Consider the following 24,326-nt stretch of genomic DNA (forward strand, 5'->3'; position numbering starts at 1 on the left):
GTATTCAGAGATTTAAAAATTTCCTCAATTCGAGGATATCCATCCGTCCAAGGGTACATGTTGCTGGCCCATACAAACTATGTTGCCAACGGTAACGTAAGCGTGGATGGAATAAAGACTCATTGCTGCGATGAAAAAGCCCATGTTGCGAGAGAGAAACAAAATGGGTCGTGAGTGGAGCGCTAGTCAACACTGATATGTAGTGGATGGAATAGGAGTGGACGAAATTGTATGAAAACTAGATGGAATAGACGGGGTAGTCGAATTATGCTAAATTAACTATGTATGCTATGTATGTTATGCTGTATTTCCGTTGAGACATCTAGTCAAGTGTGGTGTCATCCGATAATATGTAGTGTTATCAGCAAGAAAAATATATCCATATATTGATGCCATCCGAAACTTCTAACGCAAGTTTTTCAAATGTTCCCACCCACCGAATAAATGGAAGTCATGAACATCTTATGCAGAATTTATTCATCAATCGGAAAAAATTCTAGTCTAGCGCCAACAATCCTAATTAGTTGTTTATATTCAATAGAATAGCAAAATCGAGAAAAATTATATAGAACATACGGTATATTTAGAATATTAAAATGTATTTTTCTGAGGGTAAGCGGTATATTTGATTGATAAGGACGCGGTCACATTGATGTCAAGCGAGAATTGCAAATTTATTTTATTTACTTGTAAAATTACAGAATTAAAATTTTAAGGCGCCATGGACGACATACGCAGCAGCTTGGATAATATGGTAGACCAATTCAACGACAGCATTACCCACTCGGCGCCCAAGAAGCTGCTATTCAATCGTCTCTCCATCTCGCTGAGCGACGATTCTGCAACATGTAAGTGCCGGCAGCAGTAAAATGGAAAATAATTAACAATCATGTTTGCCGCAGTGCCAAAGAAGCGACGCATGGAGCAGGAGTCGCCCAACTGCAGCCTGAACACCTCCAATGGCTCGTTGAACAGCTCCACGACCGACCCGAATGGCATCATGCAGACGAACAAATTGCGCGCGGAGCTCATCGAGACAAAGGCGCGTCTCAACCAGGTGCAGGAGAAGCTGAAGCAGAACGACAAGAAGCGTCGCATGGAGTTGTCACTGGCCGAAAGCAAAGTCTCTTCCCTGCAGGCTCAAAGCGACTACACCAGCAACAAAATGGTGCGCCTGTTGGAGGAGATGGAAAAAATGCGCGGGATCGAATCCAGTTACAAGGAGGAGATGCGCCGTGCCAAGGCCGAATTGGCCGCTCTCAAGCTGAAGTACGATGACACCGTCAGCAAGCTAAAGAACGAGAAGGCGCAGCAGGAGCACGACGCACGCGATGTTCAGTTGTGCATCAACAACGAGCTGGCCGAGTACCGCCGCCACGCCCAGCGCTCCGATCTGGAGCTGCAGTCGACGCTCAACGAGCTGGAGTCCATTCGGCAGCGTCACGACGAGTACAAGGTGCGTGTGTCCGGCTTCGAGGAGTTGAGAGCTAACTTTGAGAAGCAGCAGCAGAGCCTGAAGGTGGCCGAGGAGCGCATCAAGGATCTGGAGTTCGAGATTCAATCCTACACCGACTGGAAGCAGGTGACCAAAGTGTCGCAGGAGCGTCTCGCCAGCATACCCGAAATGGATGCCGAGCTGCAGCGCCTGCGCATCCACAACCGGCAGCTGAACAAGATCATTGGCGACAAGCTGCTGCTGGAGGAGCAGGTGCACGAGTACAAGGCGCGGCTGGACAAGGAGGAGGGTGCCCGTGCCGAGGCGGCATCGCTGCAGGTGAAGCTCACGCACACGGAGCAGGAGCTCAAGGAGTGGGTCAAGGTCGCGCAGGATCATTGTCTGGCCAACACGCTGGTCAGTCCGGCGGCACTGCGCTCCCGCATCGAGCAGCTGCTGCAGGGCGACATTGTCCACGTGTCCGAGAAGTACGCCTCCGAGTCGGAGTCCAAACAGATGCGCAATGCTGTGCGGGACTTGGAGCAGAAGGTGCGCATTTACCTCAAGAACATTGAGGATCTGAACATGAACCTGAAGCGGCACAAGAACTTCAAGGATCGGCTTCAGCGCAAGCTGCGCACTGTGTCCCGGGAGCGTGACTTCTACAAGCAAATGGTGGACAATTTCGACAAGGATCTGACCATGAGCAATGCGAGTGTGGCTGAGATGACGCAGGACATGCAGGTGCGCTATCGCGTGGATGTACTGGAGCGCACGGTGACCGGCTACAAGGATCTGTGCGCCACACTGGACCGCGAGATTCAGGCCATGCGCGATCAGGAGCAGCTCAGCGACCCGTCCAGCGAGGACTATGAGAACGTGAAGAAGGAACTGGACACGCTGCGCATCGAGAACGATCGCCTGCGCAGGCGCAAGGAGGAGCAGGAGCTGGAGATGATGCAACGTTGTCTGCGCCAGGACATCAGCTCACCCGTCAGCAAGGTCGTGCATTTCGCCGACAATCCCGCTGCCGAGGCATACGAATCATCCAAGAACATGTTCGAGAAGCTGCAGGCCGAAATCGAGCGTCTGAAGCGGCACAACAAGAAGTTGGAGGATGCCAACGAGCAGCATCTGAATGAGACAACCACCAGCACTGGGGGCATGACCATGAACTTCAAGGAGCTGAACAAACTGCGCGCCGAACTCGAGTCGGCCAATGCCAAGCTGGGCAAGACGAAGGAGCACTTTATGGCTGCCCGAAAGGAGTTTCGCGATGTGGTATACATGCTGCTGGGCTATCGCATCGATCGCGTGGGTTACAAGAGCAATTATCGGTGAGTTTGCAGCGCTCTAGAGCCAGTTTCTCTTTGGTTCCTAATGGAATTTCTCTTTTTGCAGCGTTACCAGCATGTATGCGGAGAGTCCTGATGATTACTTTTCCATAGCTTTGAGCGAAAGCAATGATTTGGCACTGCTTGAGACACCCTACTCGGAGACGCTGCAGCCAGCACTCGATCAGCAGCTGGCAGCCAATAACTCATTTCCACCATTCTTCAGCTCGCTGACGCTGGATTTGTTTCAGCGTGCCACCGTCACAATTAACTGAAGGGAGAGACAGACACAGTCTCTATCTTTAGTTTAACTCTTATTTTAACGTAGTTTAAGTTCAGCGTTTGATTGTTGTTCCCAACTAACATCCGTGGCACGAGAAGTTCATTCTTCATTTCTATTTGTGCTTGTGTTTAGTCGATTGCAATCAGAAATGTGACTAAAACGAGATTCAATATTAGCTGTAATCATAATTAAACAACAATTGATAGATATTCCTCATCTGTAGTTGCTTATATTTGTGTGTAAACAAAAAAGAAACCTCACTAGTTCACATGATGACTTGTTCAGTGGTGGCACAAGTGAACTAGTAAGCAAACAACTGCACAAGTGAGTTAGCCACTGAACAACTGAATGAACTAGTGCGCAACGTTCACTCACTGAAGTGAACCAGTGAACTATCCTTACCCAACACTAGTGCCAGCAGACAACACCTACGACGCCGTTAGAATGTGCGCCACCTGTTCGGGCGTCTTGTGCAGCAGCTGATCCGGCTGCTCGAAGCCATTGGCTGGATCGTGAACACGCTCGTAGATCTGCTTGTAAATGGCCACGATCACGTTAAAGGCGCGCTTCTGCACGGTGGCACGATGGCTGCTGGACATGATTAGCTGCACCTGCGGCAGCAGCAGCACATCGGGCAGCTCCAGAAAGGCATCCAGCTTGGACATGAAGATTTTGAGCAGATTTGTCTCGATCTTGGACTGATTACTCTGCAGTATGGTGTAGATGGGACCCAGATTGAGATTGGCCACCAACGAGGAGGCCTGCTCGGAGGTGAGCGTGTCCAGTTGAGCGTCCGACTGGCCCTGCAGCCGCTCCACGCGCTCATCCATGTACTCGTAGACGGCCAGCGTGCTCTGCATGTGGTAGAGGCAGTTCAGGAGATAAACGCCCATGTCCACGGTGGGCAGATGGGCGGCGCTCTCCTGCACGGACTGCAGCAACGGATCGATTACACAGCTAACAATCTTGGTGATGTCCGCCTGGCGACCATCCACCATTGTGGCCACCGACAGGATCTCCTTCAGCATGTTCAGCAAACGGGCCACGCTCGGCGGTGGCACGAGGTCTCGCTGTGGCGGCTCAAGTGCCATGCTGGAGCCAGCTGGACGCTGCAGCACGCTGCGCACCTGCGTGGCCAGGGACTGCAGGTAGATCTGCTCGCTGCTCTTCTGCAGCTCCACCAGGCACTCCTCCAGGCTGCCGCCCTGCACCACCTGCTTCATGATTTGCTGATAGAAGCGCAGCAGATTGGAGAGTGTAAAGAGCACGATGGTGTCCTTCTCCGAGTTGAGAATGGTCTCCACGCGCACCTTCAATGGATGCTGCACCCCGTCGGCTATGTAGCCCAGCGCCGCCTGCAGCTGATCCGAAATGTCTGAGGGGAGAAATCACACTTTACAAATCAGTAAGGGAATGCTTAAGGTGTCCCCTTGCTCACCCTGCTTGTCGCACTTCTTGAAGAGCAGCGTCAGGTTCTCCTTCTCGTAGGGAATGCTCTGGTGCAGCCACGCGAACATGTCACCAATGTAGCGCTTGGGATCGTGCGCGTGCAGCTCAATGGGCTTGGGGCTGCCACCGTGGCCACCCTCCGTTAGGGCTTCGATGAAAAGACGCACCAGCACAGCGCGCCTAGCAATGGCGTACTCATCAATCACGTATCTAAGGAAGAGATTAGCTAGGGATTAATCCTCAGAAGCTTCTCCATCCTGCAAACCCACTTGAACAGCACTGGACGATCCTGCAGACGTCTCATGGCCTCCACAATGAGGGGCCCGATTTCGTTGTTCTCCAGATTGCGGCAATGGTTCTGGGTCCAGCGATACAGCCGCTCCAGCGCCCCCTCCTGGTGCAGCGTCATCTCCTCCATAATGTCCAGCGCTGCGGTCTGGTAGCCGCACTGCATCAGCAGCCGGCAATCGGAATGTATGGACTGTACCCTATCCAGCACCGTGAAGAAGTCAGCCACAATGGGGGCATCCTTGGCGCTGCCGTAGAGCAGCTGATGCTCCGGCACCGTCAGCTGGAAACGGGCCAGAAATGCCTGCGCAATTTGCTGATGCACCTCCAGGCGATCACGCTCCTGCTGCATTGTGTTTGTCTGCTCGATTAGGTCTTTGGTCAGAGCCTTGGACGTCTCCAGGTCGGACTTCATCGTCTGCACTGACGTGGCCATGGTATCCAGATCGGCGCAGACGGCATCCAGCGACAGCTTCACCTCCCGGAAGGCCTTCAGGAAGTTCTCATTGATGCCCACGGAGCGATGCTCGATCTGACTGCGCAGATTCCTTCGATTCTGCAGTGTGTTCTCCTTGAAGAAGCTGGAGAGACCGTTAAGAGCATCGAGAGTGTCCTGGAAATGGGCAAAATTCGCAAATTCAAGGGCTGTCAGCACTGCCAGATAGACCCACCTTATCGGATTCCAGGCGAGCCTCCAGTATCTTGTTGACCCGTCTCTGTATGCGGTCCTGATCCTCCTTTTTATCCTGTGTGGCGCTCATTTTTTAATAATTATTTACTTTTCCATTTATTTTTGTTGACGAGTTCAATTGACGAGCTATCGATGAAATATACCGAAATATATACCGTAAACATACCGTAAATTGTAAATCAGGGATGCACTAAAAATACCAAAAACGAGCTACTTCAGCCCTGGTCCGCGGAGGAAAACTAATAAATTTACGCGTTTTTAACTAAAATTGCCAAGATAAAACCATCAAACCAGGCAGAAACAGTCTCTCCAATTCCGCAATCATGGCCGCGCTGGCCAGCTTGACCGCACAATACACGGATTCCGAGAACGAAGGCGATGCCAGTCCGGACTCCCAAAACTCGACAGCGTCCCAGGTGAGCTGTCAAACATTTTGCTTGATTTTCCCCAGATTGAAAGCAAAGCAACTTTTCTTTTGCACTGCCACCAGGTTATTATACCCAAGCGTCCATCGCCCACACCCACGCCAGTCAAGGAGGAGTCGAGGCCTAAGAAGTCCAAGAAGAAGATGAAACGCGCCAAGAAGGTTCGGCGTCTGGTGAGCTACCAGGACGACACACTCATCTCCGACGAGGAGGAGGACCGTGCCCAAGAGTTCAGTGAGGAGGCGTCTAGCAGCGACAGCGATAACTCTGCGGGGGACAGCGACGGTGCCAAGGCCACAAGCAGCGCCAAGGGCGAGGGCGAAGCCGAGGGAGCACCCATCGAGGTGGACGACGACTCGAATGTCTTTCAGCCGGATGAACGCACGGCGGAGAGCTACGAGAAAGACCCAAAGTATGCCAAATACAAATTCCAGCTACCGCCAGAGCCCAAGGGCAAGCCATCGCCGGAGCTGGTATCTAAAATCACCAAAATGTACACGAAAATGCGGCAGACGAACATGGACATGAATCGGGTGATCCAGGACCGCAAGGAATTCCGCAATCCCAGCATCTACGACAAGCTGATTAGCTTCTGCGACATCAATGAGTTTGGCACCAATTATCCGCCGGAGATTTACGATCCGCTGCGGTGGGGCGAGGAGTCCTACTACGAGGCGCTGTCCGCGGTGCAGAAAACGGAGATGGTCAAGCGGCAGAAGGATCGCAAGGAGGTGGACAAGGTGGAGCAGGCCACGGCGCTGGCCCGCAAGGTGGAGGAGGAAGCCAAGAAGCGGTGGGTTATCAAATATGGCAGAAATTGTACAATTCTTTAAACTTTTTCCTAACTTGCAGCAAATCCAAGTGGGATCAGCCCGCGTCTTCGTCCAACGTTAAGCAAACGCTGCCTGCCCTGACCACCACAGTGACTGGCACCAAGGGCACGGTCATATCTGCATTCGGCTCTCTACCCAAGAAACCAGCGGCTTAGAGTTTGTTTTTAGCTTCTACTATTAGTGTTTTATTATTTGCTTCTATAAAAGAATATAAATGTAAGATGGATGCTTTAAAAGTGAGTGAAAGTGCCGTAGTAGTATTTTCCGCGGTTAAATTTGAGTTCACCTTAGATGATTTTCAATGGCGTGTTAAGTGGGTTAAAGTGAACTTATTCAGTTAGTTCAAGAACGAAACGCAAGATTGAGTGGGACAACGAATCACACTCAAAAATTCAACTCGAAATACACTCATGGAGGGCTGGTTCGTTCATAACCAAAACCAGGAACTAGTGGCTTGTGGTTCCGGGTACTCTGTGATTCCCAGGGCAATCAATTACGGTACATTATAAATTAACTGGTACAATTCAATGCAGAAACGAGTCAATATGACTTATATTAAGAGCAGCTTGGAAAACAGAATTGTAATGTAAACTAATGAAAATAGAAAATGCATAGGCACAACACAGACCATACTACCGCTTGACAAGCAACAAGTTGTCAAAGACGTAACATTCCATGCCCACTCACGTTACGTTTTATGCTGCTTTTTGGATGAACCTTTTATGCTTATTTTTTAAACAATTCAATAAAAGAAAGTCATAAAATGAAGCCAATCTAGTTAAGAATTGGTTCATAAATCGGATAAAAAAAAGGTTTAGTTCTGAGAGTTCTAACTAGCTAGTACTATGAAATAGAAAAGCAAAATCGAGGAAAGTGATTTAAGATTTTCGGTATACTTTATAAATGAGAAGGTATATGTCGGTATATTTTTGACGGTCGTCCGGTATATTTGATCGATAAATCCGCGGTCACACTGGTGGTTCCGTGTGTCGCGCAAATTGAACTCGTTTTTTCGCTTTAAAAATAATAAATAATAACAAAAGTAAATATATATCGGTGTTTTAGTTAAATGTACATGGTACATGAGCAGCTAACCGACGCATGCGTTATGTTTTGACACGCGGTGTACGTTCCCCCTACCCATATTCTGCATTTCTCGCCTTTCCCCACACAACACAGACGCAAGCAAAGAAAAGAGGAGCATTTTTGTGAGCGAGATAACATGAAATTTGTATAAAAAAGATAAAAGATGATGAAGATATCGTACAGTGCGTGTGTTTGTGAGTGTTTTCGGTGCGCTGAAACTTTTGTTTAAACAATCTTGGCCGTGTTTCTGCCTCAAGGTGCATCCGTGTGCTGTGTTCGGGGAGGGGAGAGAAGCTGTTTTATTCCCCTTTTTAGCTGTGCGATCCACTTTTTTTTGCGCCAGTTGCGGCTGTCTGATGCGTAGCAAGGTGTATGAATATATGGGGTGGGGTATTCTCGATCAATGAAGCAAAATTCGGCCATCATGAGATCGCTGTTTGGTCATGCCTCACCTTATTGTTGGTAGCATTCTTCGTGCCGACAGTGTCGCCCCCCTCCCCTGTGCGCTCTTATTTATAAACCGACAGCAGCAGCGGCAGACATTTACTGTTCTAATCGAGAGCGGAACCATATCGCAGTTTTCAATTGAAGCTAATTAATCCAGCTGCAGATTCCCTAAGCACATTCTTTGGAAATATGCATAATTTGTAGCCGCAAATAAGCTGCAACGTGGATGGGCAGCAGCGGCAGAGACAGCTCTTTGTTCCCGCAAAAGCAACAATTGTAAATGACGCTTGTTCTCTCTTCTTCTCTCGCTCTCTCACGGGCTCATCCGCTGGTCACGAACACACTCGCGCTTACCCACTCACACCTATGGAACCGGCCACTTGTTGGTGGTGTGTGTGTGTGTGTGTTATATCCCCTTCCCCGGCAAACAACAACCGAAATCTATTCATTGCGTGAGGTGTATCGACAGGCAGGGGGAAGGGGATCGAATAAAGGGGAGAGCTGGGGCGCGCGCATCAGGTGTTAATGTTTAAGTGTTAAACAATATCCATGCATACATACAACGGTAACATACACACTCATGTCTATGTATTATTTGTTCAAAGAAAGGTAAACAAAAAAGCAAACACGAAAACGAACGGAATACGCGGACGCGTGTGTGTTTCTGTGCGGCGCCACTCAATATAGCCAAAAAATATACAAACTGACAACTAAGGAAATAGCAAAAACAACAACTAAGCAACTATAACAACGAAAGCAACAAGGGCATCGAGTGATTCAACGGCAAACTACATAAACCATGTCGGATTCGTATTATCAGGTGAGTGAGTGTCTATTACTTTTACAGTTACTACTTTTTATCAGGCTCTAGTTGGGAGTCCCACTAGCCATCCCTGTCCCTCTCCCACGTCATGCTCCAGTGGCGTCAGCTGTGAAAGAAAATACTCGATGCTCGATTCTAAGCTAACTGTTAACGCTCTCTCTGCCTCTCTCTCACTCTGCTACCCGTTGAGCGTTATGGGCACCTGTTGCGTTATGTCAAGCACTTCCGCTTAAGCAGTCCTTAGCAGGAGTAAATAGCCAATAAAATAAAACACACCAACTAATGACATCACTTTCGTTAGTCGGCCAGCGGTCACTTAGCTCGCGTGCACAAATCGCGTTTCGCATTTTCACATTTAAATCTTTTGCGAGAGAGAGAAAGAGAGTGAGTGCCAATTGGCTTGAGTGCGTGACCCGCTCTGCACACAAATAGAAAGAATAAGAGAGCAGAAGAAGAGAGTCGAAGGCATAGATACCCTGGCACGGCGGAGATAATTTCTACGCTTGGGAAATATTTTCTTCTTGTAATAAGTAGCTACCAGCCGCATGTAGCATGCCCCATCTGCATGTTGAGTGTAATCTTTAGTGGACCGCAATTTATAATGCAATCATTATTGGGGTTACAATTAGCTTTGGTCCAGCGGCGCAAACCAGTAATCAGTTGATGGCCCTCCTAATTGCTGGGTATTTTTGCAGCAAAATAACTGTGCGCTTTATAAATAGATCACTTGGCTGCCTGCTCGACGATGTTGTTGTTTTGCTGTTCAGACAGGAGAGGCTATTAAATATACGCACTGTACTGGGAGTGGGGGAAAAGCTGCCTGCAGTCACGCCTTATCGCCGCATTTGCTTATCGCTGTCGCAGTTGCTGTTGCTGCTGTGGATGCCGTTTTATCGGGAAGAAACAGCCGCCCCATCACGTAGTGAAAAGAATGGCCATTCACACACACAGATTCCATGACTCAACTGGAGGGCGAAGCAAAGCCATTCAGTATTCCAACCATTAAGTTCATTCGTGAGCCATTCAATAAAATACAAATATTCAATGCAATTGGTGCGGGATGGGGGATGGGGGATGGAGACGGAGGAGCAGTAGGTCGTTGGGTGGGTGGGTTATGGGGGTTATGTCATTGGCTTTGAAGGTGGAAAACATTAAAGCTTGTTGTGCGTTGCGTGCCACTGGCCCCGTTTTCGGGCTCTATTTGGCCTTTGATTTTGGGCGTTTGCTTGGTCTCCCTTGCCTCGACAAATACACAATCAAAATGGAAATTGAAGCAAAACCAGATTCCCCCCTCCCATCACCCCATTCGATTGTCATTCCAATGAAACAGGAGAAACAGGAGAGCCGCTCGCCTGCATACTTTTGCCATTTGTGGAGCTGCACCTGAGCCGTCCGTGGCTTTAGTTGGAGTCGAGTCTCAGTCTCGGTCTCTGTCTCTGTCTGCCTGCAGGTTCTCGGTTCTTTCATGCACGGAACCGGTTTTGCATCGGTTTCGGCTTTGAGCCATCTTTAAGTTGTTGTTGATTGTTTTTTTGTTGTGTTGTTATTTTGTTGCGGCTTGGCAGAACAGGGTCAGGCCAGGTTTGAATGGAAAATTGCAGCAAGATAGATCTAGGAAGAAGGCTACATAATGGTTGTTCCTCCTCTTCCCGGACAATGGGGGTTTCCATTTTCTTCTCTGAATCCATGAAGGGAACTTACGGAAATCCCTTTTGTTCACTTTCTGTCTTTGTTTTTAAAGTTTAATTTGTGTTTGGCTCTCTGGCAATGTTAATTTGTTTAACAAATTTGCAATAAGCAAAAAGCCTGGACAAACACTTGAACCATTCTGGGTGGATCTTTCTGTAGTTGGGGTAGCCGCTGCTGCTGCTGCTGTTGACTCTGCTTGAGGAATGTTAGACAAACATTCAGCGGCTGCCTTGCTTTTTGCCTCATCAAGTGTCACGTGTCGCTTGCCTTACCCTTGCTGCCCTTTTGTTTGTGTGTGTGTGTGTGTGTCCACATCTTGGCCACTGACAGGCTGTCAGCACAAACAAAGGGCCCACACAGATACAGAACAAGAGAGAGGAGGAGCAGCAGCAGAACCAGAGAGAGAGGAGCAGTCACAGAGTGGCTGCAAGCTGCTGTTGTCTTTCGTCTGCCTTCGCTGTTTGCCTTTGGCGCAGAGACGGCATCCAGCAAGTGGCTGAAGCGAAGATAATTTAGTTGGAGTTGCCTTCCCCCTTGCAAGTATATCAATTAAAGATTCATTTTGCACTTCACTCAACAGCTCTCAGTCACAGACAAATGGATCCAGTCGTATGTATTCCAGTAGTTCCCCTTTTGCTGTTGTTTCAAAATAGAAATGCGCTCAAAAATCGCATCTCTGAGGCTGAGATGTACTGCAGAAATTCTTTAAATTAAATTGCAAATATTCGCCATTTCCTTTGCTTTCCTTCACACACTCTCCACCACCCGCCTGCATGCATTTTCCCCCCACGCGATTCTTGCTCTTTGTTTTTGTGGCTTTTTGTTTTCCTGCAACTTGGAGATGCATTTCATTAAATTCAATTTGTGTCTATTAAGTGTGTGCTGCCTCCCTGCTGCTCCTCCCCCTCCTCCATCTCTCTTCCTGCTTCTCTTTCTGTTCTTTCTGTTCGTATTGCGATGGCGACTGCTGATAAGCTATCAGCGGACTTATGCACTGCGAATCGTGATTCGTTTATGTAGATTTTTGCGCAGCGCAAACAAATAAGTTGTACGGTGACTGACACCTTGTTAAGGTTTGTGCTGTGTGTTGAAACAGTGCGAGAAAATAGCAGTACAAATAAATGAGAATGAAACTAAGGATTCTCGCCTGCTTTTACCTGTTGCTACAATGCCATCATCGAACTACTCCAAAGCCCCCATATCGACCCGTGGAGGAGCCAAGCAGCGCGCGGGCAGTGGCATAAGTCAGGCGCAATAATTTGCACAATTGAACCCATCAATTGCAGCAATTAAATGTGCCCCAGAGACACGAGTGTGGGCTGTGTGGTACATGTGCGGGGCAGGCGGAGAAAATAACAAGCTATGAATGTTAGGGGCACGGGGCAGGGGCAGCGCACACGGCGGTAGATAAAATTGTTATATAACCGGACAGCAGCAACAACAAAAAGTTAATTAAATGATGCTCAATGCTCGACGAGCGACCCTTCAGCCGTGCAATATTTTGCTTTAACGTCGCTCTCAGATAGAAAGAGAGAGAGAGAGAGAGAGCGGTGTGGGTGAGGAGAGTTAGAGGGGAGCATGAACCTTTTGGAAATGCAAAAAAAAAACGAACGAATATTTTTTGCAACATTTAATTGCTCAATTTATGTAAAAAACAAAACACAAAAAAAGAAATTGAAGTAAAGTAAATCATCTCCGAGGGTCGAATTGATAAGCCCAGAAAGAGCAACGAAACAGCAGCGGAAAGAGGAACAGGCAAAAAAACAAACTAAATAATCTGTTTACCACCGACATTGAGGGGGAGGGCAACAGCTGGCTGCTGTATCCCGCTGGCAAACAGTCGAACAAACTGCGCAAAAGAGTGCCAGAAACAGTGGGTGGCTGTGGCCCCAACAGCGGGGATTTCCATTCACGGATTTACATCAAATACAATTCAAGAGCTCTCATCCAGTAAACAGTGGAAATTCCGTTTAACTTTCTGTGTTAAATTGATCTAAAGGTTTCCTGTGACCCACTGCCAGAGAACTTTGCTTATCTTCGACTTGAGGTGCCACTGAAATGGGGCACACACACAGACTGGAATGGCCTGGTCTGGCCTGTCTCTTCCCGAATCTTTGGGAATCCATTTAGAACGGGTTTTCCGTGCTGGGTGGAAAACTGGTAGACCAGAATTTGGCACATGCAGGTGTCCCCAATTACCAGCCAGCGGATTCTTTGCAATTGGGACAACGTTAGTTAGCCAAGAAGTTTGGTTGTGGCTTGCAAATTATGCATGTGGCAAAATGGGGAGACTCACTGAAGCCACAAGGAAAAACCACAACAAGAACTAGTTGTGGAAAGTAGAACTTGTCTAGTTTGACACAAACACGGCAGACACACAGAGGAAGTGGCAGTGGCACTGGCAGTGGTTCCAAGAATGTGCTGCTGCTGCTGCACCTCTGTCAGAGTTGAACTTGCCACAACAGTTGCCACAGTTTGGATGCACGTGCAGTAAACAGTCGAAACAGCTGGCAGCGCTTGTTTGTTTGCTTGTTGCTGTCTAGCTCTGGACATTGCCAACCACCAACATCCAATTTTCTTTTCTTTGATGCATTTTCATTCATTTCGTTGTTCCGTTATGCCGCTGCTGCTGCGGCTGCTGCTGCGCTACCATCGATTTCTGTATAATTTTCGTAATTTTCACTTTCACTCGTCCGAAAACGTACAAATGGCAAACCCACAAAAAGTCACTAGAAAGAAAGACTAACCGTTGGATGGAATACCCTGTAAAGATGCATCTACCTCAGCACTCCTTCCCTTTAACACTCATACAAAAAGTTAGTCAAAATAAATATACCCTCTTGCCAAAGGGTATGATATGTGCATCATGTGCGCGGGCGGGGGAGATGGGAACACAAAGACAAAGCTCTGTTGTGGTTGTTGTTGTTGCGAGAGTAGGTATGCTGTGGCCATAAAGCAATTTTCAATCAAATTAACAGCATGTTAATAACATAACAGAGACATACCACTCGAATACCGATAGAGTGCTAAAGAGAGAGTGTGAGGGAGAGAGAGTGCTGCAGAGAGAGCGCGGCACAAGTGTAATCGCGAGAGATGGAGGAGAGAGTGATGGCAATGTGTGAGATAGAGCGGGAGATGTGTTAAGTGTGATTGGGATTTGAGATTGAGCGAAAGAGGGAGGCAATGGAGGATGCAGTGAGAAGATAAGCGTGCCATTGCAATTGTTTGGCCAAACACCTGCAATTACACTCGCACTCGCACACACACAAACTCTCTCTATCGCTGCTTCGTCGCGCTCTCCGTCAGTTGCGGCTTCTCTTTCGCTCTGCCAATTTTCCCACCTCTAAGCTTGCTTCCTCAAACACTGCGCGTGTTGTTGACCGCTGCCGCTATCGCTGCTGCATCGCTGCATCGCCTCGGGCGCTCTGCTCTCAAAATGCCGTTGCACGCTGATTGAATGCAGTAGCAACAACAACAACAACAACAGTGGGAGAGCCGCCATATTAGAGATGGGACAAAGATGGGAAGTTGCCTTTTGGGCACATGCAATGGGGATGTGGGATGGGGAAGTGCAATGATTTGTGTGACACTTGCTGCTGTTTTGTTTTGATTATGAATATGGTTTCTAATGTTGTTGTACATATATCTCTCCCCATTACTTGCGATAGATTCTTAACCCATGATAGTTATGATAGTTCTTCTATCATCTCCAATTCCCAGATATTAGTCTCTGTGTGCGCGTGTGTGTGGAATCCATGTTAATCACGCTACGGTGTACTCGGCTCGCTTCTCCTCCGGCTAATGCCTTTTGCCGATTCTGTGGGAATTGCTCTGATTTGTTGTATCTATCCGTGTTGCTCTTTTTTTGTTGTTGCATCTTTAAGCTCTTAATGCAATTAGGCGTTGTTGCTGCTGCTGCTGCAGAGCAGTGTTATTTTTTTGCACCAGCGAATTGGCCTGCCGGCGGCGACGGCTCCAAATGCTCTTCGACACATCAGAGTTTTCCCACTGCTGCAGTACGTCCCTCTCCCCTCACCGATTGAAGGCTAACTGTAATGGACATTGTGGGGTTTTTATTTTTCTTATATTATTAACCGTTGCACGAGACACCGGCACAGGCACTGGCAAAACTCTTTTTCAATTAATTAGTCGTGGGTTCGTTGCGTTCTGGTTACTTTTTTTTTATTTTTGGTGGATAAAAGGTTTTTTGAATAGGGTTTAGCTGCTCTTCGTGGCTCTTCAGATGCAAATGAGAGTGAAGTCGACACCCCAAACCCTTCGAAAGATGTCTTAAAGGCAGCCAGTCGGAACCAGAGACCTTCCCTGCTGACTCTTTGACGTTGGCCGACACTGTGGGCCCTGCCCTGCCCTACCCTACCTGTCTAGCAGCTCCCTTTGGGCCATAAACGATTCTTCTTGGCAGCCATTGTTGCCTCCTCTGCCCTGTCATTGCTGCAAGACTCGTTGCTTTTTCTGTTGCTGCTGCAGACGACAACACGATGACTTCCCACAGCCGCCGCATCGATGCGACAACAAAACAGACACAGAGCCAGAGACACAGTCAGCCAGGCAGCCAGCAGAGTTTTCCCTTTCGTTACGTGACAGCGCCCAACACACACACACACACACAAAGCAACAACAATCACACGGCCCGGGGCACAATCCTACAGATGCGAGTGCGACGAGTACTCCATGGAGAGGAGACAATCTGCTTATCCCCCATCACAGATCTCAACTGGCTTTCGGTTTTTGCATTGTTCTTGGCTCTCGTTTGCCACTATAATCAACGAAAATACAAATAATAATGATATAATTGACAGGGGCACTCATTTTCCGGCTGAATGCGGCAGCAGCAGCAGCAGCAGCTTTCCCGAATTGAAATATCAAAATGCCATTTTCATTTTCATTTTGAAATAAACAAAAAAAAAAAAGTCTCTGGAGCTTATGCAACTTTTAGGATGCCCTAAAAAGCGAAGAGAGAAGTACTTTGATGAGCATTCGAGTAGATTTTTCAAGCATAGAGCATCCCCACAGATTATGTCACGTATCTGTCATATCCATCTTCCACTGAGAGTATTTAATCTGTAAGTTTTGAACATTTAAAGCTCAAACACTTTTGCTTTTTGTCCCCCGCAACCATTGCGGTGTGCGGCGTAGAGTCCGGGATTGCAATTATGATGAAATTGCCTGATGTCGCTTGATGTGGTTTGCTGGAACCACAAAGCTCCTCTGTGCGTGGCAAATATCCAAAGGGGTTTGTCAACCTCTCCGCTGGGCAGAGGCGTGGGCTGCTGCAGGCACCTTCGGGCAGCATGCATGACGCACATGACGCAGTGGCAGTCGCAGTCGAATTTGATTGCCCATTCTGCGACAATTTTCGGTTATTGCTTTTCCGAGGGAAGCAGGAGGGTTGTGTGTGCAGCGTGCAGGCTTATCGGACGCTGCACTTGGCATTGGCAACATGTTATTTTTCCTTCTTTGGCTTGCACTTTCGTCTGCTGGCATCCGGCATCCGGTTTGGGGGCAGTGCAATTTCCGTGCAACTCTGGAATGAATTTTTTGTTTAAAGCAATCAATCGACTGTTGTCTGTGGCAGGCACTGGTACGTGCCGCAAGCCCTTGGCTGTTAAAGCCTTTTAAATAAGTCAGTCGGCTGCGAGGGGTGAGGTGAGTCAGGGCCGCCGCTCTGTTGAAGGGGTGGGCTCTGAAAAGAGGTTCGATATCTAATTAGTGGCACATTTGCGGGGCTTCTTTGAGGCGCAGCGCCTTGGGGTTGCCTTCCCAGAGGTTGACATGTCAGGTGTGTGGAAGAGGAGGGAAAGAGTTTGTCAAAGACGGCGCCACGCTGCGTCTTCGCCCCACCTCTCGCCGTTTTTCATGGGTATGCTAATGGGGCTGACGGCTTATCTGCCAGATTTCGGGGAATAAAGAAAATTCGGGACCGGGGTCGGGTAAAAATGTGTGACAGTTTCATAATGGCCAAGAATCCAGGGAAATGTTATTCTTTTATTCCATCTCCCGCTCCCCCTGCTCCACAGCAGCGTTGCCACACTCCACGAAATGTTAATCAAAGATAGCTGTACAATTCCATTCCCAGAACTGGCACAATAGAAGCTACCATGAACCAAGAGGGAGGGAGGGGGGATAAAAGAGCAGCTAGAAGAATGCCCAAAGAAAAATCGAAGAGAAGAAGCAGCGCCTTTGGGCAATTAAAAAACTTGACTTGCAGTCAGGCCGAACTCTCTCTCTCCCTGTCTCTCTCTCTGCTTTGCTTCTTCCGTTGCAGCACTCACTCTCTCCCTCTCTGCTTGGCTTCTTCCGTTGCAGCACTCAGCAATCTTTCTCTCTGAAGTTTGATCTCTGCTGTAGCTGCTTGCATCTGCGCTCAAATAAAGCTAATTCACTCTCCCCACATTGAGTGGCTCTCAGCTTGTGCTTGTGCTTTCTTCCTCTCTGCTGAGCTCACTCTCTCTCTCTCTCTCTCGCCACTCCAATGCATTGAGCTACCTGTGCTTCTGCCTGTGCCTACGCGTATGCTCAAATAAAGCCTCGCGCTTACTTACGCTCTTCCCCAGTGTCTCGCTCTCTCTCCCATTGTCGCTGGGGGCTTTGGGTTTCTGTGTTTTGCTTTGCTCCGCTGTTCGTTCAAGCTCGTCGAAGAAGCCGGTTGGTTGTCGTTTCCGTTAAACGCGCTTCGCACCTCGCGTTTCCTTCGTTGCGCGTTTGCCGTTCGCATTCGCATTCGCGCTTGCTGCATTTGTTATTGTTTTTGTGTGAAAGTCGCGCGACGCCGCAGCGTGCAGCAAGAAAATTGCATAAATTTTAAAGCCTGGCATGGCCCCCTCCTCGTCCACCTTTGTGCCTGTCTCTTTGTGCGCGAATTTACGTGTGTTGTGAGTGTGTGTTGTGCCTCGATGACGCATGGACCTCCATGTCAATGTCCTTATTCATAAAAGGCACACGCCCACGCGATCCGATCCCAGCAGATCTCCTCACTTCCCCCATAACCGCTTTGGGCACTGGGATTAGCCGATTTCTGCACTGTGTAAGTGGCTTAAATGATTCAACGTTGTCGATTTGGACCATTTATTTTACGGCTTCTGCTGTCGGCTTCAGCGGATTTCTAGTTAATAATTAAGACAAAAGGCAAAAGATAAAAGATACACAGATCTACAGATAGATAGACATATACAGAGTGAGAGAGAGAGGGAGAGATGTGCACAGCAACAACTCTTGGGTGAAATTCCATTTCTCTTTTATTTTTTCGTTCGCTTCGGCTTGCCCCCGCTTCTCCTCGAAACGTTTATAAAAAGTGAAAATCCAAGTGACAATCAATTAAAATTCGAGACCAGGCCACCAAGCAACGTTGTGGCGCGTCATTGAGAGCGCGAGTTTCGTAGTCCAAAAATCGATTTTCAATTTCAGCCGCAAGTTTTGTTCTAATTTTGTGGTTCTTCTTTCTCTCCCTTCCACCTCTCTCTCGCGCTCGCTCTCCCTCTCCCTCTTCACCTGCTTGTGTGTGTTTGTATTTTTGTTGCTCTTCACGCTTACGGTACTTGTGATGGTGGGGGCTTAACCCCAATCCACTTGTTGCATGTGCTGAATAAGCAAAAAAAAAAAGAGAATCAAGAATGAGTGAAAGAAGCGGCAACAGCAGCAGCAGCAGCGGCGCGTCGATGAAAAATGAAAATTTTTCGAGGCTTTCAGTACAGTGAAGCATCCAGAAAGTGGAAACCTTACACATACATTTTTCAGGGAATATGAGAAAACACAAGATTAGACGTACATAGAAGATTCTAAATAGTCTCAGAAAAATACCAATTTCCCCTATCTCGAGGCCTCACTGTAGTACTGCTGCATTCTGGCGCTGTATGGGTCGTCGCCTGGGTGTCGTCGTGGTCGTTTGTGGATGTCATGATGCCTTTCTATGGCTTTGGCTTAATGCCATGCGACTGGGTCAAACAAAACCCATGCCCATAGTCATATACCCCACAATTCTGCGAACCACTCTCCCCGCCAACCCCCTCGCTGCTAACCCCCACTGCTGCTCAAACGTTTTGCAGCCCCATATTGGGTCGAACTCGAATTACAGAAGCGTTGACAGCTTCAGTTGTCAGCCAACTAAACAAATTCATCGGCCATATAGTCATAATGCCATAATCAGCATTCTCTCGGGCTGAAAATTGATTATAAACACCTGGAAAAGCTCATTTTCAAATCAATTCCACTTCCATTCAGCGCTTTGTAATGCAAAAATACAATCAATTCCATTCCGATTTGTACGCAATTTGTTGTTCCTCCTCCCATCGTTGGCCTCAACAGATCAAAGCTGATCAAAACACATCTCGAATCTCAAATCTCACACGCCAAAATCAAAATCGAAAGCCGCTTAGGCGTTTTGTCCAAAAACAATCTCACCAAAAAGTATCTCTGTAAACAGCAACAACAGATTGTTATTGTTGTTTGTTGGTGCTGCACTTGTCGATGTACACAGTTGTGAATGTTGAATGTGAATGTTAAATGTGGATGCTGTTGGAGCAGTCTTCCGCTCATAAATGGTCACAGTAGCGGTACGTTTTTCAAGTAATTTTGGCTTGGAGGGTGGAGGCTTTAGGGTAGCAACTATGAAGGAAATGCTCTTTCTCCAATGCTCCAATGCCATTGGCATACCAACATTTTTGACTCCCTTTTCAGTGTATCTATTATGCTGTTGATGCTTACAGGTGAATTGTAATGGGAAGCTTTGTGTCTGCCCCCTTAATTTTGCTCTGTTCATTCTCTATAAATATTGAATTCTTGGGCATCAAACATCTCCCAAATTTGTTTTCTTTTCTGAATTTTGTACTCAATTTGTTCGCTCCCTCTTATAGGGTATTTCCTCTTCCGTACCTGGCTTACATTTGCTTCTTTTTGTAAAAAAAAAGTGCGAAATTTAAATCGTTCACTTCGACAGCAAAAAAATAAACAAATTCCCGTGTCTCTACACTTGAGCTTTCCGTGTGTGTTTGTGTGTGTGGAGGTGCGTGGGCCGATCATCAGATTCCAAGGGTAACTCATGGGCTGATATAAACACACACACGTAAATAGATATTTGTAGCTGTGTGTACATGGTATCGCGCGACCTTGTTTTCGGGTTTGATTCGTTGTGCGTGCGGCAAACGCTTGGCCGACAATTTCCTGCCCTAGCGAATACCCCTAATGCCCACGATCTTAAGTGGCAGGCAGTTTGGGCTGGGGCAAATGACCGATTAGAAATCGTAAGTTTATTTCACAGCCAGTGGCACGCCCTGCCTCCGGACTGAACTTCAAAGCGCAGGCGCCAGCAGACAATTATCAATTTATGAATTGCCTCCAGTTCGAATCAAAGCGAACGGTCCATCATCATTAGCATTAGTTAAACGAATCTCACACACACACAATAATATGTTTTCTTGTACTAATAAATGATCTTTCTCTTCTCTCTCGTTGCAGGTAAATAAAATAAATGGAGTGGAGTGGAAAATTCTTGAATTATGCGAAACTCTTTGTAGAATCTTTTCCAAAATTAAACACACAAAAGCCGAAAAATAGGAACAACATTTCCAGCTCGTGTCAAAGCGATGCACAAATGAACGATGATGTATCTGATGGCTACACGCGCTAGCAAATGTATCTGTATCTGTCTTTGTATCTCTGAGCATTGCATGCCAATTGAATGCTAGGCGAGGGGGTTCCCGGCACGGGAAAAATACTGAAAATACTTCGCTTCTGCTCGTTTTGTCCGTAATTTTTGTGCGCAAATCGAAAAGCTTTCTAATCGCTTGGCTGCCCGCGCGGAGTCCGAGGAAAGCGTTATTTTGTTTTTTTTTTTTGCTTCACCCATTTTTCCATTTCCCCATTTCGCATTGCAGTTTGCGTCTTGGCAGCGCCTTGACATTTCGCTGGCTCGCAGGCTGTGTCGCTTTTTAAATTCAATATATAATTGTACATAGCAGAAGCAGCAGCAGCAGCAGCAGATACATATGTGAACACCTATCTAGATACATACGAGTATATCTTGTATCTATATTTTTTTCGTGTATAGTCGGTCGTTGATGTGTGCCGCCGTTTTGTGCTTTTTATTATGGCAGCAGCAGATATTTGGCCAGCTTTGTCACAGCCAACGACATTTGCGTTGTGTGATTTTCTTTTGGAAAATGAGTATACGAATTTTCGCATATTTCTACAGTGAGCTAGCGAAAAGAAAGAAAGAACTGTGTCACATTGCACCATCGATCAATGTCGCCGCCAAAGTTTAAGTATTAGCATTAACCCCACAAAATCAAAGTGTCTCAAATAACGTTAAGAACCGCGCATCCGAGCATGGCTCTGACCATGAATATGGTGTTTCTCAAGGATCTACGCTCGCGCCTCAAAGGATATCTGTATCACGTATGTATTGGATGCAGAATATAGTGAAGAAAATCAAAACAGGGTATGCCAATATTCTGTACAGCCACTGTTACGCTCAATAAAACAGAGGCTCAACGCTTAATAAGCTGCTAAGTAGCGGTACAACGGTACATCGCTGTCGAACAGGCTCAACTGCAGCTGGTCTCTGGCATGTTCTTTGCTCTCTCGCACCTCCCACTTTGCCTTTGCACTCTCCCGCCCATCCAAAAACGCCAACAGCCAACCTGCGTCATAGGAAATTCATTGAAATTGGCTCTTTTGATTTTTGTAGTGCATAAATATGCCACTTTCTCAGGCTCCCTTTGTCTTGTTGCAACCGCACATCCACCCTGCCCATGCCACAATATTATGTTGATTATGCAGCTATGTTGTGTCAGGCAACCGTCAGTCCCTGTCCGTAATCGCCTGATGCAATCTTATTGGGGCTTATTATCATTATTACGAGTAACAAGTACAAGATGCCGCTCAAATTTCCCACAAACAAAACCAAAGAGGTGGGGCGCGGGCTGGCGGGGTAGCATGAAGGATTATGGCAGCTCCCACACTTTGAGCCCTCTTTTTGTGCAAATTCCCAATTGATTTATATTCGATTATGCGCGGTAATAGTAAAAGTAAAATTAATTAAAAGTGTCACTAACGGCAAACAAGATTACGAGTGATGATGTCCCACAACCACTCCATCTCCCACCCAACACAGTTGAGTCTCAATCTTGTCCGCAGGCACAGTTTGAGTTGCACTTGGGACAGTGCCCACGTGTTGCGTTTAGTGATGTGCGTGGATCAAACCGGCTTTCTATGGCACGAGCCCAAAGCACAAAGGCAGCAACGGGGCGGCACTTGGGTGTGGATAATTATCAAATTTCATTATTATTATTGCAACATGTATCGCATAAACGTGCAGTTCGAAAGGGTTCTGCCATCTCTAGTTGCGTTTGGGGTTTGAAGCGAACCTGTTGCTTGTCGTCACGATACGTTCGGATTGTTTCGGGTTGCTTTGCCGGACAACCACCACCCTAACGCCCACACACAGCCAGCCATGTGACATGTGTCTGTGTGGTTCGATGTTCTCATGTTCGGCTGTCTATAGGCGGGTCGCTGGCGTAGTTAAGAGCGAGTTCGAGCTCCAATCGAGAGGTTCGATTAGCGGGACAGACAGTCGGTGTTACGAGTGGGGCTCGCGCGGCGGCGGTGACTCAGAAAACTCCCTCGAGAAGTTAACAAATTTCATAACATTTGCATAATTATCTGTGAAGTGATGGAAAATGAAGTTGTCCCCAAACCACCCCGAAAGAATACGAATTTAAATAATATATAAATAAATAGAACATCAATCGAAATACCAGCGCGGTGTGCAATTAATAAACAAAACAAACAAACGAGTTCCTAGGGAATTCAGAGGCTCTTAAGTAACGTTACGAGGCTAATCGAATATTATCAGCACCGCCGTATGCCTCAGAATGCCGTTTTGATAAGAAAACGTTTTGTTGTTGCCCATTTCGTATTTCGCTTTCTGCCCTGTCAGGGTTGAACTAGTGCTAGAAGGGCAACTAAATGCATAATCTATGTGACTAAATTGTGTGAAATAAGTTACAGTATTTTATTCAGGGTCCAAATTGCTTCATAGATGGAGAAAATGTCAGGGGAGTAAGATTGGGAAATGTTTCTAGCAGTGAGTCATGGTATTACAGAGGTTCTTGGTTTATCTATGCCTAAAAAAGGAACTTAGTAAAGTTTGTACTAATTTATTTCATTTAAATTGGTGTGCAAGTTGAGAACATTTTTTGCTTATTTTTTATAAGTCTGTTTCCTGCCTCTTTGCCTTTCGGCACTTGCCATTTTGTTGGGGCACAGCTAGACTTCGTGAAAATCCAAATGGGTTATCTATAGCAAAATGAGTAACAATGTTGTGTGTCTCATTGTGTAAATAATAGCTTGGGGAGTATATTAAATGGGCATAGAAATGGGTAAAAAGAAACACTGTAGCTGCCTCGCCTTTTTTTGTGCGTGATAAACGAAAAGAAGGTCAAGATATGAACTTGAAAGTGAAACGGAAGCAGCTGTAATACCCCCTATCAGTGGTACAAATGGAAGCAGCATTTAATGATATTTGGAAAGAGCCAAGAATTAAATTCTAAACGGCAGCCAGCTCATTCTTTATGCCATTTCTTAAGAAATTAGAACTGTCTTTCCATTCGCTGAAACTTTCCACACATCAATTGAAACTTTCAGTTGTCATTCGATTCCAATTCCTATGCCGCACAGCAATCACATTAGAGAAAGTGTAACGGAGCGTAGAGAACTCTTTTTTGTATTTGAATTGGCATCGATTTCGATTAGAATTCCCATTTGCATAGCAATTATCTAGAGGCCAACAACACCTTCTCCTTTTTCTACTCTTTGTTGTTGTCGTTTGCTTATCAGTTGGTTGGCAATCGCTAGTCGCTGCGTTTAATGAGAAAGACGAAAGAAATGGGGGAAAATTCTCTAGACAGGAATTAAAAAACATTTTCTAGATAAACGGCAGTCGGAGTACGGTGAATCGTGTGAATAAGTGCTGCCCCTTCCCCCGCTCTCTTTTGTGTGTTGCTAATTACCATGAACTTGTCAGCTCCTCCTCCTTCCCCCCTCGCTGTCGTGTACAAGCCATAAAATGACCAAAGTGTGGTAATCAGCAGAGAAGTGACCCCAGCCACAGCCCGCACCCCACACTGCCCGCGAGTTGCGTGTGTGTCTGCGTCTTAGCGGGAAATTGGAGTTAAATTATGTCCAGACTTATAAACCGAATACGCAGCATGATCCATACTAAGCGTCAGCCCAACAGAGACGACACCTCTGATTCGGTTTCGGGCTCCAGTGTGTCCCAGTCCCAGTCTGTTAGAAGATTCCATTCCCTGCCACGTCGTCGGCGCCGTTGCAGCGGCAACTCCACGGTGAGACGGTCCAGCAGCAGCCTCTGGGATCGCATGATGAACAATGTTTTCGGCACTGCCGATGATCAGGGTTATGCCGAGGACGATGGCACTCAGTACATTGATTCGGTAAATGGTTCGCGTTACGAGATATCAGGAGAAGTGAGTTGGACCCCTACCAATCGGGTTATTCGAGGAGCTTT

At 47.0% G+C, this 24,326-nt stretch overlaps 4 protein-coding genes across 16 annotated transcripts in view; 3 read left to right on the forward strand and 1 right to left on the reverse strand.

Moving 5' to 3' along the window:
- Window positions 1-642: 642 nt before the first annotated feature.
- On the forward strand, window positions 643-3,261 carry LOC117890656 (mitotic spindle assembly checkpoint protein MAD1). The gene is made up of 3 exons (XM_034795627.1): window positions 643-848; window positions 903-2,772; window positions 2,837-3,261. The coding sequence occupies exons 1-3, from the start codon at window positions 722-724 to the stop codon at window positions 3,042-3,044; spliced, it is 2,205 nt and encodes a 734-aa protein (XP_034651518.1). The 5' UTR covers window positions 643-721; the 3' UTR covers window positions 3,045-3,261.
- LOC117890657 (conserved oligomeric Golgi complex subunit 6) lies at window positions 3,073-5,618 on the reverse strand. Its single transcript, XM_034795628.1, has 4 exons — window positions 5,461-5,618; window positions 4,771-5,402; window positions 4,491-4,711; window positions 3,073-4,427 (listed from the first exon to the last, which is right to left on the reverse strand). Exons 1-4 carry the CDS (start codon window positions 5,548-5,550, stop codon window positions 3,481-3,483), a joined length of 1,890 nt encoding a protein of 629 aa, XP_034651519.1. The 5' UTR covers window positions 5,551-5,618; the 3' UTR covers window positions 3,073-3,480.
- A 58-nt stretch (window positions 5,619-5,676) lies between these two features.
- Window positions 5,677-6,964, forward strand: LOC117890661 (SAP30-binding protein). Its single transcript, XM_034795634.1, has 3 exons — window positions 5,677-5,896; window positions 5,971-6,698; window positions 6,758-6,964. The coding sequence occupies exons 1-3, from the start codon at window positions 5,804-5,806 to the stop codon at window positions 6,891-6,893; spliced, it is 957 nt and encodes a 318-aa protein (XP_034651525.1). The 5' UTR covers window positions 5,677-5,803; the 3' UTR covers window positions 6,894-6,964.
- Window positions 6,965-7,764: 800 nt separating this feature from the next.
- Window positions 7,765-24,326, forward strand: part of LOC117890652 (serine/threonine-protein kinase N) — a 32,593-nt gene continuing 16,031 nt past the window's right edge. For 3 of the 13 annotated variants that reach the window (XM_034795616.1, XM_034795613.1, XM_034795615.1), the window contains exon 1: window positions 21,038-21,193. In XM_034795616.1, the coding sequence (XP_034651507.1) occupies window positions 21,125-21,193 (69 nt within the window). In that variant the 5' untranslated portion in view covers window positions 21,038-21,124. Of the gene's footprint in view, window positions 7,781-8,876; window positions 9,092-21,009; window positions 21,194-23,906; window positions 24,286-24,326 lie in introns of those variants that run through there. The other 10 variants (XM_034795612.1, XM_034795610.1, XM_034795611.1 and 7 more) reach the window with 8 other exon arrangements.

This window comes from Drosophila subobscura, chromosome E (genome assembly GCF_008121235.1).
Source record: "Drosophila subobscura isolate 14011-0131.10 chromosome E, UCBerk_Dsub_1.0, whole genome shotgun sequence".
Lineage (NCBI taxonomy): Eukaryota > Metazoa > Arthropoda > Insecta > Diptera > Drosophilidae > Drosophila > Drosophila subobscura.

Coding starts and splice junctions, on each gene's coding strand:
- LOC117890656 (XM_034795627.1), top strand. CDS start 722: ATGGACGACATACGCAGCAGCTTGGATAATATGGTAGACCAATTCAAC. Junction 849..902: donor GAGCGACGATTCTGCAACAT/GTAAGTGCCGGC, acceptor TGTTTGCCGCAG/TGCCAAAGAAGCGACGCATG. Junction 2,773..2,836: donor GGTTACAAGAGCAATTATCG/GTGAGTTTGCAG, acceptor CTCTTTTTGCAG/CGTTACCAGCATGTATGCGG.
- LOC117890657 (XM_034795628.1), bottom strand. CDS start 5,550: ATGAGCGCCACACAGGATAAAAAGGAGGATCAGGACCGCATACAGAGA. Junction 5,403..5,460: donor CTCGCCTGGAATCCGATAAG/GTGGGTCTATCT, acceptor GCCCATTTCCAG/GACACTCTCGATGCTCTTAA. Junction 4,712..4,770: donor GATCGTCCAGTGCTGTTCAA/GTGGGTTTGCAG, acceptor TCTCTTCCTTAG/ATACGTGATTGATGAGTACG.
- LOC117890661 (XM_034795634.1), top strand. CDS start 5,804: ATGGCCGCGCTGGCCAGCTTGACCGCACAATACACGGATTCCGAGAAC. Junction 5,897..5,970: donor AAAACTCGACAGCGTCCCAG/GTGAGCTGTCAA, acceptor CACTGCCACCAG/GTTATTATACCCAAGCGTCC. Junction 6,699..6,757: donor GAGGAGGAAGCCAAGAAGCG/GTGGGTTATCAA, acceptor CCTAACTTGCAG/CAAATCCAAGTGGGATCAGC.